A 14,991-nucleotide genomic window follows, 5' to 3' on the forward strand; every position below is an offset into this window, starting at 1 on the left:
GAGCACTCACTCAGGGTTTGGAGTCGGTATCTGGATTAAAAATCACATGCCTCGACTGGGATCCAAACCCAGTACCTACCAGCCTGTAGACCGACGGCCTACCACGACGCCACCGAGGCCGGTTTATATGCATAGAGAAGTATGCAACCAGGAGCCAGATTGAAAACAAAATCATAACTTTACGTTCACGGTTAGAAAGTTAAAAGTGAAAGTTTGTTTTGTTTAACGACACCACTAGAGAAGATTGATGTATTAATCATTGACTTATGGATGTCAAACCTTTGGTAATTTTGAGTAACAGTATCAGAGAAAATCCGCTACATGTTTCCATTAGTAGTAATGGATCTTTTGTACTCACCATCCCACAAATAGCATAGCACATATCACGGTTTGTGATATATCAGTCGATGTGCACTGGCAGAAACCAGCACAATAGCACCGACGGGGATCGATCCCAGGCTAACCGCGCATCAGGCGAGTGTTTTACCACAAGCTACATCCCACCCCGTTTATGGTTAGAAGATGTACGTTTACAACTATTTGTTAACATGTATTTCACGCATACAATTACGTAAGTATGGAAGATGAGTCACGTTAAGGGAAAAATAAAGTGATTTATGTCAATTTCCAGCTGTATTATTTGTACTCTTTGTAATTATAACAATAGTTTTCAATCGTAAATTTACGTTTATGTGCAAAACTAGGCCAAGAAATCCACGGTGAACAAACAATCGTTATAATTACACCGAGTTTGAAATGTATGTAAATGATTTTCTTTTGTCTATACCTTTATTCTTATTCCGTAATTATTAATTTTTCTGCCTGAGACAGACACCAAATACCTGTAAACGTAAAAGGTTACGATGTTTTTTTAATTTTGGCCCCAGGACTGGACGAAAGAATTTTACATAGACTGTAAAAAGTATTTGCCGTGGTGTTCATTTTTAAAATCTATATTTCTGTTGCAAACAAGTATATTATGCACTTTTAACACTCACTATAAGTTTTTTTTATTTCATTTCAGTACTAACATACACTACTATGTAATATATCGTTCTACCTAAGAATGAATGAATGTTTAACAACACCCCAGAACAATATTACCTAAATTACCTAAGTAGTGACTAAGTCTAAGGAATAAAATAATTGATTTTGTTTAGTAATTTTTCTGTAATTTGATTATGTTTATTTTGATGACGACGATGATGACGACGATGATGATGATGATATCACATACTGTGAAGTCCTTTATTTTCATGGAAATCTTTAATTTTCGTGGACGTAAGTTTTTGTGGTTCATTTAAAAATACATTTCGCTTTGTACTTTCATGAATCGAAAAGATAATATCATAAATTCGTATTGTGTACCCATGCATAAATTAGTTGACTGCACTAATCCACGAATTACTCTCTGGGCTATTTCTCATTATAGCCAGTGCACCACGACTGGTATAGCAAAGGCCGTGGCATGCGTTATTCTGTATTATCATGGAATGATGCATATAGAAGATCCCTTGCTACTAATGGACAAAATATAGCGGGTTTCTTCTCTAAGACTATACATATGTCAAAATTACCAAATATGTGACATCCAATAGCCGATGATTAATACATTAATATGCTCTGGTGGTGTCGTTAAACAAAACAAACATTAATCCACGAAACTTAGATCCTCCACCAAAAATGATTTCACAGTGTTCATGTTCTTATTTCCAACTCTTAGTTTTGCATTAACCATAGTTTGACACCCAATAGCCGATGTATTTTTCGTGCTGGGGTGTCGTTAAACATTCATTCATTCATTCATTCATTCATTATTTCCAACTCGGTTTAATCAGTGGCTCTAGATGGCGTTCACCTCCATCATCATCACCACCACCACCATAATCATGTACTGAAAGCCAAGACTGGTTAACATATTTCAAAATATCGTTTGACGATGAGTTATATATCTATGAAAACAACAGAAACGAAAACCAATGAAAATTTATTGCAACAGATAACAGTAAAATAATGAACATACTTTAACAACATAAATATTATGTCAGCGTGTCAATAATTATACAACTTATGATGTAATATTTACATATGGACATATATTTACAAGACAAACTTCCAGAATCAGTATATCATGGATATGTATTGGGCGTAGAAACCGGACGGGATGGGGCGAAGCATATCCCCCCATTTGAGGCCCAAACGTTTTCGTTTTTCCTACTATATACACAGTACTATATAATTTTAAAATGTGCGTGTGCCCCTCACTTGAGTATGTGTTCCACTCACTTCACATATCGTTCCTATAGCCGTGTATTCAATGTTCAAAGGTTCTGCTTTAAAGAATATCATCACCAACACAATGAAATATTTATACATGTATTCCTAAATACGCAATAGTTACTTGAACAACACATGCATGCAATTAGATTAGAAATGAAATATATGAATATGTCACAGTCGCTAATTACATATGTCACAATAACAAATTTATATATTTTTTTATCACATGCTATATTGTTCAACGTTTCTAAACATTCTTGTCAGTTATTCAGTAAGCCTCATCTGAAATTTTGAAGTCACCTTTAACGACTGATCTATGATTGGAACGTTTTCGTGAGATTCTCCTCCAAGCATAGTCATACAGTCTGAGTGACGTAAGCGCATTCTGTGCAGTTGTTTTACTCCTCAGAGTGACTCTCCTGATGAACAGACTGCAACCACTCTTCACAACCTCGTCCACCTGGCGTCTGACGTCACTCCTTCCCAGCAGACGACTTTCCCAACCCACGTCTGCCGGGATCCGTTTGGCAAACCTGCTGAAGACAACATGGCGCCTTGATCTCCTCTGACTTTGGACAGCTACCTCGTACAAAGCTGGCAGAGTAGTTTTCCCCGGGAAAATTCTGATTTTGCGATACCCTCGTCTTTCTCCTCTCTTCTTTTCCCAAGTGTCGTCTGGTTTGTCGGGACAAACAACCTTAACCCACGGCGACCAGCGGAGATCCCTCAGCATGAAGTTGTTTTCTGGAACATTCTCTCTTCTCAGCAGGCGAACAGGACACATTTTACTCTGAAACATAAGAACAAGTTAATAAGTAGTAGTCTTCGTTTTGCTTGGAATATCACTAATTTAAAACGGTGCAATTCATATAAAATGTATTTGATAGGACAATAAAAATATTTCAAACTATTTACAAGTCCAAAGTATGTTAGTGTTTCAGATTTACTTTATTTCTCATATCAGAAAATAGTGGATAATTAAATCTGAGTTTAAATGAAATATTTCTGGCTTTCTACCTGCAGCAGCATTAATACATTTTATCAGTTAATATTGTCTGTAGCTGCCAGCATCCACCCATCGCTATTGTAGTTTTAAGTTATTATCTCCATAATCTATTTTAAATGCTTAAATATTAAAACTATATTTGAGATGACAGATTTAATTTAAAAAAACTCCAATTAAATTAACATCGAATCTTCTTTACCTTGACTCGTCTCTTGGTCTTGGCTTTCAGTACAGGTCTTTTCACAGAACCCTTTTTTAACGAAGCTGGTTTTGCCACTTTCTTTAGCGTTGGTTTTGGTTTGGCTTTACACAGTGGGGAACCAGTTGCGACAATTGTTGTGGGATCTCGCAGAGTAGAAAACAAGCCGTGCAGATCTTTATGTAGACTGCCGTCACCGCATCTCTGTCGGACTTCTTTCTCGTACACCTGAAATAAAATAGTTCTTATTTCAATATACGAAACAGCAGTGTGAATTACTGTGAGAGTGAAACAAAATAAAAATCCATATTAAGACTTCTAAAATCGTCTATTTTGGGGATGTTCTCTCCCATTTCTTTGTTGGTGTGATTACAATTATAATACATAGTACATGCTGATTAGCAGTTTGTAGTAAATTAATGCTAAAATATTTTTCTTTCTCAAAAACTGAAAAATGGAATTAAGAAAGACAATACTGATGTGCATTACAACACGATGTCGCGTGAAGGTCATCTAAGACTCCATGGATAGAACTTTAAATATTTACCTGCAGCATGTCCTCTCCTTGTTCTCTGTAACAGATGGCCATCAAGAAATCAAAGATGTTTGAAAAGCTGTCCATCTTAAGGTGACGACCTGACGTTTTTTCTGCCATTGTCTTATAAAACGTTTCTGCGCCATATGATTTGCACTGTACAGCATAAATCTTTATTCCCTGCAACAGGTATGACATAAATTGTTAATACATATTGTTTTATTTTGTACAAGGAACAGTTTATAAATATTGGTATATTGGAGAAATTGTACTTTTTGATTATTTAATTTTTTGTCAGCCAATTAAAGACATTACAGCTTTGAATTGTTAAAGTCTTTGTCAGCGAACCAAAAACAGGTAATGTATTTTATATAATAAATACAATTACATGTCGGCCTACTACTATTCGGTCACAGCAATCGTCGTATTACTTTGATGAGACCAAATGTCAAGATACCAATATTTTGGTGTCTCTTTCTTGTGAAACGGCTAACAAACAGACATCTTCTAAGGTACATACATAACAAATGGAAGACGACGACGACGAATAGGAAGAAAAAGAACAAGAAGAAGAAAAAGAAGAGAAAAATATGTTGATGATGATGATGAAGAAGAAGAAAAGAAGAAGAAGCAACATCAACAACAGCTGGAGAAGAGCTTTGGAATGATTTTATTGTTATCCATCACTTTAAAAGTTGAATGGGTGCTACTATTAATTAGATGATGTTATTGTTTAAGGTCTACATACCATGTTTGCGAGGTTGTCCGTTTCAACTCTCCAGTCTAGTTTCAGTTTGTTGTCTGGGTAGTTTGGCTCGTGTGGGTTCGAATCCCCGATCATGACGAGGGCTCGATTAGACCCTGGCGTCCAGGAGAGTTCGTCACGAACCTGGTATAGCACCAGCTCGTAACACTCGTCCGAGTCCCCCCCGCCAGTGGCGGAAACATCACTGACGAAATCACACAGTTTCTTCACGTCATCCGTGAAGTCCATGAACTTGGTAACATAATTGTCTTTGTCGCAGTAATCCCCATGCGCAAACACAGCGATTCTGATCGCGGGGATATCTGCTTGGAGACGCTGAATCATATCTTTCAGTCGACCTCTGACCTCAGCTAGACAACTGCTCATAGATCCAGTCGTGTCGAAAGAGAAGACAATTTCGGGTAATCCGCCTGGGGGTAACAGAGCCATTTGGAACTATGTTGTGATCTGAAAAAAATATATAAAAGAATATATTCTACATGCATAACTTTGCATAAAATTTAAAACAATAATATTATTTTTAAAAAAGTATTAAAAGTGAAATGAAAAAATTAATAAAAGAAAAAGAAGATAGTGTTATTGACTTGTGGAATGAGTAAAACCTACAATTTAATTGTATTTAGGCCTAAATTTAGGAAATTAACCAGGTGTGTGTGTGTGTGTGTGTGTGTGCGTGTGTGTGTGTGTGTGTATGTGTGTGTGTATCTATCTGTATGTTTGTATTTCTGTATCTGTACATGTACCTCCCTCTGTAGCTATGTATATGTATCTCTATATGTACATATGTATATGTATGTGTATGTGTATGTATATGTGTATGTATGTGTATATGTATACGTGTATGTATACGTGTATGTATATTTATATTAACTTACATTTAAAATAACTTAGAGGCTGGCAGACGTTTTGTTTTTATCTTATTTGTTTATGCCTTTCACTTGTGCTAGGATCAATGTTTCTGAATTTACAACGTTAGCTGGCTTTATATAGGGCCAGACAGCCTACGTCACAGACATGTTCCGACTTGTTCTAACACGAATAGTTTGCGTTCAGTCTTTCATTCATAGTTACATTAGAGGACGTATTCGATTGAGCTAACCAAATATCACTGCCTGCCATTCTAGTTCTCTTTTATGTGTCGTGTTATTTGATATTACGCATATGCTGTCATAAACTATCCTTAATATTTATATAGCGGTACGGCTGCACCATTTATAAGAACAAAAACAAACAAACTAACAAACAAAAGCTAAATGAATTTGAACCAATGCACAGATAGTGTACTTCGCGGAGTAATATATCAATCGGAATAGTTCGCCTATTTCCGTCAAGAACAAATTTAAGATTCTGTTGGCCCAAATCAATTCCCATTGTCGACAATGTTAAGATTTTCTAATAAAAGTGATGAAATCAGCGTATCAACACACGCACAGGCAGTATACTAACTAGTTCCCGGCACTTCTTAGATCATGCTTTATAGTGTGGCGCCAAACATTGTTTCCAAGCGTCAAACAATCGCATGGCATCAGTTGTCACTGTAGTATAATCAGACCCGTAACCATCGTGTAACCAAGTGGTGAGGTCAACTTTGAATCAGACAGAATTCGTGTGGAGTGCGTATACCAACAAGACGGGAAAATCGTGACGGGGTCAATAGAGTCCTCCCCCAGACAAATGTGGAATATTCACCCATCTTAAGCTATCCTGGTGTAATTTTTGCTGCTTTTTAAAATCACGCTTTGGTTTCGTTAAAGGGACATTCCTGAGTTTGCTGCATTGTAAGATGTTTCCGAATAATAAAATACTTCTACGATTAAACTTGCATATTAAATATATTTTCTTGTTTAGAATATCAGTGTCTGTATATTCAATGTGTTTCTGGTCGTCTTAATATTTGTAAAAAGCCCAAACTGGATTTTGTTTTAAATAATTTCGTACGTACGAAAAAAAAAAAAAATTGGAAATAAAATGAAATTTGACCTAGTACAAATATTAGAACGATCAGAAACACGTTTAATATACAGCCACTAATATTTTATGCAGAAAAATATATTTGATATGTAATTACAATCGTTAAAAAGTCTTTATTAGTCTGTAACATTTTAAAACGTGCAGCAAACTCAGGAATGCCCCTTTAATAGCATACATTTATTTGACCCAGGCCGTGAAAGAAACTACAGTCACCTTTAAATAGTAATGTAATTGGGATATGACTAATTTTATCAAGTATAGAACGGAATTCTTCTCAATTTTGGAGTGAAGATAAATGCTTATATAATGTCTGCTCGCAATGGTGTGTGATGTTAGTGCCAACGAGATCCCGTTCTATTGGCAACCTTCATTTGAAGTTAATCAATTTAACATGGATTTCAATGGCAGATGACATCTGTGTAATGAGACCTCACATAATGGCAGTACTCAGATAGTGGGTAGAGCGATCGTTTAAGGCGGCATGTCGTGTGAGATATGAAGTCGATGGAGGTTTTCTCGTCCGAACCAATGCCGAATGATTTTAAATGGTTGTTTAGGCTGTTGGAGCTATAAGTCTCTTCAAAGCGTGACGTCATTTTCACTGTAACATAATGGCAATATTCAGGATATTGTAGGATATTCAATTCATTTATTTTCCGTATGCCTTACGGCACATAAGAACAAAATAATACACATTTGAATCAGAAAGAGAAACAAGATTTTGGCAAGATGATAAATATTATAACAATAACGGTAACTACAATACAGTACTATAATTATAAGACATAATAGTAAATACTTTTTGTACATACCTGTAGAGATATATGTATAGGACGATTGATTCTAGTGGGGGACACAGTAGAGTATAGTTACAGTAAAGTTCTACGCTTAGCTGTAGCAGCATTAAGAAATTTACAGATGTTGTCAACAACTTTGACGCTAGGGTTGCGTAATAATTGGATAAGTTTGAAAACTGAAGGGTTAATGTAATAATATTTTTTAATGTATTTCACACGCAATTCAATAAACAATGAACAAACGAGTATGAAGTGGAATTCATCCTCTAGCTCTCTTATATTAGATAATGAACATATGCGATCATTTCTGTCCGGGCCAGAATATCTTCCGGTTTCAACATTTAAAGAGTGAGAGTGTGTTCGATATTTGGTTAGAATACATCTATATTTGGCTAAAATAGGTTTCTTTAAATATGGCTGAAGCTGAAAGATATCCATGATATGTTTGTATAGTATACAGTTTGATGAATTATTAAGTACAGCAACAGTGTTTTGTATAAAGTTGTCTTGAAGACGTTGTTTAAATTGATATAGGAAAGCATTTTCATTTGTGACATACTGAGCTTCCCATACATAAAAAAAAACATTTTCACATAGTAATTTGTTCACATGGTACAACCAGTTCATTTTACAATTGGGTTTACTCCGTAGTAGATCAATAAGTTCCTTGTAACAAGCTTGGAGTATACAATTATCGGTTTTCAATAACAACACCCAATATTTAATAATACTAATATTCCTTATAATCAGTTGAGGGAAACGTCCAAGTTCATAATAAATCATAGCAGTAGAGAAGATTTTCGCACACAAAGCAGTCTCTTTAGGAACTGTATATAAACTTGCTCTATATCTGGTGAAATACAGATGCCCCAAACATCACTAGAATAGTTCATAATAGGCTGCACACAAATATCAAATAGTGAAAGTTTAGTTTCAATGTTTAGCATTACGTCATTCATTTCCCTAGTTAACATGAAGGCTGCTTTCCTGGACTGATCGGCAAGTGACTTTTGAGAGTCCGTAAATTTACCATTGTAGGAGAACTGAAGTCCAAGATAACAAAATGTGTCGACAATTTCTACAGGTGAACCATTATAATACCACTGTTAGTTCGGGTTTAACTGCTTTCTTTTCCTAAAAACCACTATTTTTGTTTTATCAACATTCACAGTGAGATTCCATGTTTTTTGTGTTATTATTTAAGACATTTAACATGTGTTGTAGGTCGTCTGGATTTTCAGAAAATATAACTGTATCATCAGCATATAATAGAAGAAAAATATTCAGCATATAGAGAGTAGGCCTACTAAGAGAGTACCCGTGCGAGACCGTTTATATTACAACGAGTGTCTTTTTAATCGCACAGCACGATCAAACACACACAAGTTGTAATATAAACGGTCTCACACGGGAACGAGTGTAGCATTTTATTTATTACTCCGCACATCAATGAACAAAAATCGCACACAATGCTCAACTAAATTATTAAAATATATATTTTGTTAAATTATGCTGCTAACATTAATTATAAGAATTGACAGCAAGTATTTTCCCGATTTAAAAATGTGAAATGTTAACAAATGCTCCAACGGACTTCAAAGCTCATATAACAATGTTTATTAGTGCAGCTAGCGCTACAGATAATCGCAGCTCGTACTTCCGTTCGTACACTGTGATATATACTGTGCACAACCACATTCATATTAACTGCAAATATTAAAATTTTTATTAAAATGCCCTGTAATGAGCCAAATGTGCCCCTTTTTTCTTAGCCCCCCACCCAACCCCGTAATTACGTCTTGTTCTGCCTCAAACAGATTCCATAAACGTAAAATGATGCGATGTTTTGTGAATTGTGGCCCCAGGACTGGACGAAAGGATTTTTCATAGAAGGTGCGTCTGAGAAAAGTATTTGCCGTGGTATCCATTTAAAAATATATATATTTCTGGGGGCGGTATTTAGCTCAGTCGGTTGAGTACTCGCTTGAGGTGCTTGCGTCGCAGAACTGAACCACCTCGGTGGATCCATTCAGCTGACTGCTTTTTTTTCTTCTCTCGTTCCAGCCAGTACACCACAACTGGACAAAGGCCGTGGTATGTGCTTTCCTGTCTGTGGGAAAGTGCATATAAAAGATCCCTTGCTGCATTAGGAAAAATGTAGCGGGTTTCCTCTGATGACTACGAGTCAGACTTGAGAAATATTTGATATTCAATAGCCGATGATTAATTATTCATTGTGCTCCAGTGGTGTCGTTAAACAAAACTGACTAACTATATTTCTGTTTCAAACAAATATATTATGTACTTCCAACACTCACTATAACTCTTGTTTTTTTTTACATTTCAGAACTAACATGCACTATTATGTGATATATCTTTCTACCTAAGAATGAATGAATGTTTAACGACACCCCAGCACAATATTACTTATATTATCTAAGTCAGAGGCGGATCTAGGGCGTGGGGAGCCTCCAGGGGCCCGCCCACCCCGCTAAATTTTGCGACAATTATAATTTTATTATATATTAATTTTCATCCCCCTCCAAACCTCCCCTAAAGTTCCCTTGGCATTCCGCCTCATGTCATTAGGGGCCTCCCTAAATGGATGGATCCGCCACTGTAAGTAGTGACTAAATATATAGATATAAAATAGTTCATTTTATTTACAGTAATTTTTCTGTAATTTGAATATGATTATTTCGATGATGATGATGATGATGATGATGATGATATCACATACTGTGAAATCCTTTATTTTCGTGAAGTTAAGTGTTTACGGTTCACATAAAACCACATTTAGTTGAGTAATATTTTATGGGCTTCAGCCTAAACCCTGAACACACACACACACACACACACACACACACACACACACACACACATATATATATATATATATATATATATATATATATATATATATATATATATATATACCGTATCTCTGGTTCGCTGACAAAGAATTAAACATTTAAAATGCATAAATCAAAAAGAAGATAATATGAATTCGTCTTATGTGACTGCATTAATCCACGAATTGCTCGTTGGGCTATTTCTTATTATAGCCAGTGCAACACGACTGGTATATCAAAGGCCGTGGTATGTGTTATTCTGTCTGTGGAATGGTGCATATAAAAGATCCCTTGCAACTAATGGACTAAAATATAGCGGGTTTCCTCTCTAAGACTATATGTCAAAATTACCAAATATTTGACATTCAATAGCCGATGATTAATAAATCAATATCCTCTAGTGGTGTCGTTAAAGAAAACAAACATTAATCCACGAATTACACGAAAATTAGACCACCACCAAAAGTGATTTCACAGTGTTCATGTTCTTATTTCCAACTCGATTTGGACCTAGATGGCCTTCATCATCACCATAATCCTGTACTGAAATCCAATATATCGTTTGACGATGACAGATATATTATATGAAAACAACAGAAACGAAAACCACTGAACATTTATTGCAACAACAGATAACAGTCACATAATAAACATATTTTAACAACATATGTCACGTGTCAATAATTATACATAAATATTTACATATGTACATATGTACAAGACAAACTTCCAGAATCGGTATATCATGGATATTCCATGGCCGTAGAAACCAGACGGTATGGGGCGAAGGATACGCCCCCAACTTGAGGTGCAACACATTTCGTTTGTCATACTATATACACTGTATATAATTTTAAAATGTGCGCGTGCCCCTCACTTGAGTATGTACTCCACTCACTTCACATATCGTTCCTATAGCCGTGTATTCCATGTTTAAAGGTGTTCTTCTGCTTTAAAGAATGTCATCACCAACACAATGAAATATTTCTATTTCTAAATATGTAACAGTTACTAGAACAGCACGCGCATGTAATTAGATGAAACGTGAATTATATGAATATGTCACAGTCGCTAATTACATATGTCACAAAAACAAATTAAAATTATTTTATTACATTATATATTGTTCAACGTTTCTAAACATTCTTATTAGTTATTCAGTAAGCCTCATCTGAAATTTTGAAGTCGCCTTTAACGACTGTTCTGTGATTGGAACGTTTTCGTGAGATTCTCCTCCAAGCATAGTCATACTGTCTGAGTGACGTAAGCGCATTCTGTGCAGTTGTTTTCCTCCTCAGAGTGACGCTCCTGATGAACAGACTGCAACCACTCTTCACAACCTCGTCCACCTGGCGTCTGACGTCACTCCTTCCCAGCAGACGACTTTCCCATCCCACGTCTGCCGGGATCCGTTTGGCAAACCTGCTGAAGACAACATGGCGCCTTGATCTCCGCTGACTTTGGACAGCTACCTCATACAAAGCTGGCAGAGTAGTTTTCCCCGGGAAAATTCTCATTTTGCGATACCCTCGTCCTTCTCCTCTCTTCTTTTCCCAAGTGTCATCTGGTTTGTCGGGACAAACAACCTTAACCCACGGCGACCAGCGGAGATCCCTCAGCATGAAGTTGTTTTCTGGAACATTCTCTCTTCTTAGCAGGCGAACAGGACACATTTTACTCTGAAACATAAGAACAAGTTAATAAGTACCGGTCTTCGTTTTGCTTGGAATATCACTAATTTAAAACGGTGCAATTCATATAAAATGTATTTGATAGGACAATACAAATATTTTAAACTATTTACAAGTCCAAAGTATGTTAGTGTTTCAGATTTACTTTATTTCTCATATCAGAAATCTGAGTTTAAATGAAATATTTCTGGCTTTCTACCTGCAGCAGCATCAATACATTTTATCAATTAATATTGTCTGTAGCTGCCAGCATCCACCCATCGCTATTGTAGTTTTAAGTTATTATCTCCATAATCTATTTTAAATGCTTAAATATTAAAACTATATTTGAGATGACAGATTTAATTTTTAAAAACTCCAATTAAATTAACGCCGAATCTTCTTTACCTTGACTCGTCTCTTGGTCTTGGCTTTCAGTACAGGTCTTTTCACAGAACCCTTTTTTAACGAAGCTGGTTTTGCCACTTTCTTTAACGTTGGTTTTGGTTTGGCTTTACACAGTGGGGAACCAGTTGCGACAATTGTTGTGGGATCTCGCAGAGTAGAAAACAAGCCATGCAGATCTTTATGTAGACTGCCGTCACCGCATCTCTGTCGGACTTCTTTCTCGTACACCTGAAATAAAATAGTTCTTATTTCAATATACGAAACAGCAGTGTGAATTACTGTGAGAGTGAAACAAAATTAAAATCCATATTAAGACTTCTAAGATCGTCTCCCATTTCTTTGTTGGTGTGATTACAATTATAATACATAGTACATGCTGATTAGCAGTTTGTAGTAAATTAATGCTAAAATATTTTCCTATCTCAAAAACTGAAAAATGGAATTAAGAAAGACAATACTGATGTGCATTACAACACCATGTCGCGTGAAGGTCATCTGAAGACTCCGTGGATAGAACTTTAAATATTTACCTGCAGCATGTCCTCTCCTTGTTCTCTGTAGCAGATGGCCATCAAGAAATCAAAGATGTTTGAAAAGCTGTTCATCTTAAGGTGACGACCTGACGTTTTTTCCGCCATTGTCTTATAAAACATTTCTGTGCCATATGAGTTGCACTGTACAGCATAAATCTTTACTCCCTGCAACAGTATGACATAAATTTGTAATACATATTGTTTTATTTTGTACAAGTAACAGTTTATAAATATTGGTATATTGGAGAAATTGCACTTTTTGATTATTTAATTCTTTGTCAGCCAATTAAAGACATTACAGCTTTGAATTATTAAAGTCTTTCTCAGCGAACCAAAACCAGGTAATGTATTTTATATAATAAATACTATTACATGTCGGCCTACTACTATTCGGTCACAGCAATCGTCGTATTACTTTGATGAGACCAAATGTCAAGATACCAATATTTTGGTGTCTCTTCCTTGTGAAACGGCTAACAAACAGACATCTTCGAAGGTACACACAAAACAAATGGAAGACGACGACGACGAATAGGAAGAAAAAGAACAAGAACAAGAAAAAGAAGAGAAAATGATGATGATGATGATGATGATGATGAAGAAGAAGGAGAAGGAGAAGAGAAGAAGAAGAAGAAGAAGAAGAAGAAGAAGAAGAAGAAAAAAAGCAACACCAACAACAGCCGGAGACGAGCTCTGGGGTGATTTTATTGTTATCTATTACTTTACTGGTTGGTTGGGTGCTACTATTAATTAGATGATGCTATTGTTTAAGGTCTACATACCATGTGTGCGAGGTTGTCCGTTTCAACTCTCCAGTCTAGTTTCAATTTGTTGTCTGGGTAGTTTGGCTCATGTGGGTTCGCGTCCCCGATCATGACGAGGGCTCGGTTAGACCCTGGCGTCCAGGAGAGTTCGTCATAAACCTGGTACAGCACCAGCTCGTAACACTCGTCCGAGTCCCCCCCCGCCAGTGGCGGAAACATCACTGACGAAATCACACAGTTTCTTCACGTCATCCGTGAAGTCCACGAACTTGGTAACATAATTGTGTTTGTCGCAGTAATCCCCATGCGCAAACACAGCGATTCTGATCGCGGGGATGTCTGCTTGGAGACGCTGGATCATGTCTTTCAGTCGACCTCTGACCTCAGCTAGACAACTGCTCATAGATCCAGTTGTGTCGAAAGAGAAGACAATTTCGGGCAATCCACCTGGCGGTAACAGAGCCATTTAGAACTATGTTGTGATCTGAAAAACATATAACACATGCACACTTCATGTAATGATTTGTAAAAGTTATCAAACTTAATCAATATATCTTTTCTTTTCACATTAACAGAAGCGAAAATAAAAAATCGAAAACAATAAAAAACAAAAACAGAACAAAACAAAAACAAAACAAACACCGTTAATAGCCAAATAGAAAAAGAAAAAGAAAAAAAGAAAAAAGAAAAAGAAAAGTAAAGAAAAGAGGATCATAGCCTACTATTTAATTGCATTTGAATTAAACACACGTTATCGTATTATATATATATATATATATATATATATATATATATATATATATATATATATATATATATATATATATATATATATAGACACACGAATAGAAAATCCTGTGTTGCTGGCATTCATGTTTTATGCAGTATGTTTGACTTATTTTAGCTTAGTTTTAAAATTTCCCTGATGAAGCATGAACAGGCGAAAATTTGAATTAGAATTAAAGGAGGCTTCTGACTTCTTTTTTGAATATATATATATATATATATATATATATATATATATATATATATATATATATATATATATATATATATATTAATGTATTAAAAAAAAACACAAAAAAACAACTTACATTTAAAATAATTTAAATGCCTTCTGATTTTCTTCTTTGTTACTTCGTAGTCACACTTGTTCTGATACCAGTGTTATGAATTTTACAACTGTTGCTAGCTTTATATAGGGCCAGAC

General features: G+C 35.7%; 2 protein-coding genes across 2 annotated transcripts; both read right to left on the reverse strand.

Annotated features, from left to right (window-relative positions):
* Positions 1-1,974: 1,974 nt before the first annotated feature.
* Positions 1,975-5,784, reverse strand: LOC121391111. Its single transcript, XM_041522852.1, has 5 exons — positions 5,662-5,784; positions 4,769-5,233; positions 4,033-4,200; positions 3,486-3,713; positions 1,975-3,070 (listed from the first exon to the last, which is right to left on the reverse strand). Exons 2-5 carry the CDS (start codon positions 5,213-5,215, stop codon positions 2,549-2,551), a joined length of 1,365 nt encoding a protein of 454 aa, XP_041378786.1. The 5' UTR covers positions 5,216-5,233; positions 5,662-5,784; the 3' UTR covers positions 1,975-2,548.
* Positions 5,785-11,008: 5,224 nt separating this feature from the next.
* On the reverse strand, positions 11,009-14,515 carry LOC121391121. Its single transcript, XM_041522859.1, is given in 5 exon segments — positions 11,009-12,085; positions 12,485-12,712; positions 13,015-13,182; positions 13,800-13,979; positions 13,981-14,515. Coding segments are annotated over 5 exon segments (1,365 nt in total). The 5' UTR covers positions 14,248-14,515; the 3' UTR covers positions 11,009-11,563.
* Positions 14,516-14,991: the final 476 nt, after the last annotated feature.

The sequence above is a fragment of the Gigantopelta aegis genome, chromosome 3 (assembly GCF_016097555.1).
Source record: "Gigantopelta aegis isolate Gae_Host chromosome 3, Gae_host_genome, whole genome shotgun sequence".
Lineage (NCBI taxonomy): Eukaryota > Metazoa > Mollusca > Gastropoda > Neomphalida > Peltospiridae > Gigantopelta > Gigantopelta aegis.

What these genes read in the sequence shown, in the direction of transcription:
- LOC121391111 (XM_041522852.1), bottom strand. Translation starts at nt 5,215, where the DNA reads ATGGCTCTGTTACCCCCAGGCGGATTACCCGAAATTGTCTTCTCTTTC. An exon ending in CGGACAACCTCGCAAACATG is followed by an intron (nt 4,201 to 4,768) that starts GTATGTAGACCT and finishes TACCTGTTGCAG; the next exon opens with GGAATAAAGATTTATGCTGT. An exon ending in AGACCAAGAGACGAGTCAAG is followed by an intron (nt 3,071 to 3,485) that starts GTAAAGAAGATT and finishes CTTATGTTTCAG; the next exon opens with AGTAAAATGTGTCCTGTTCG.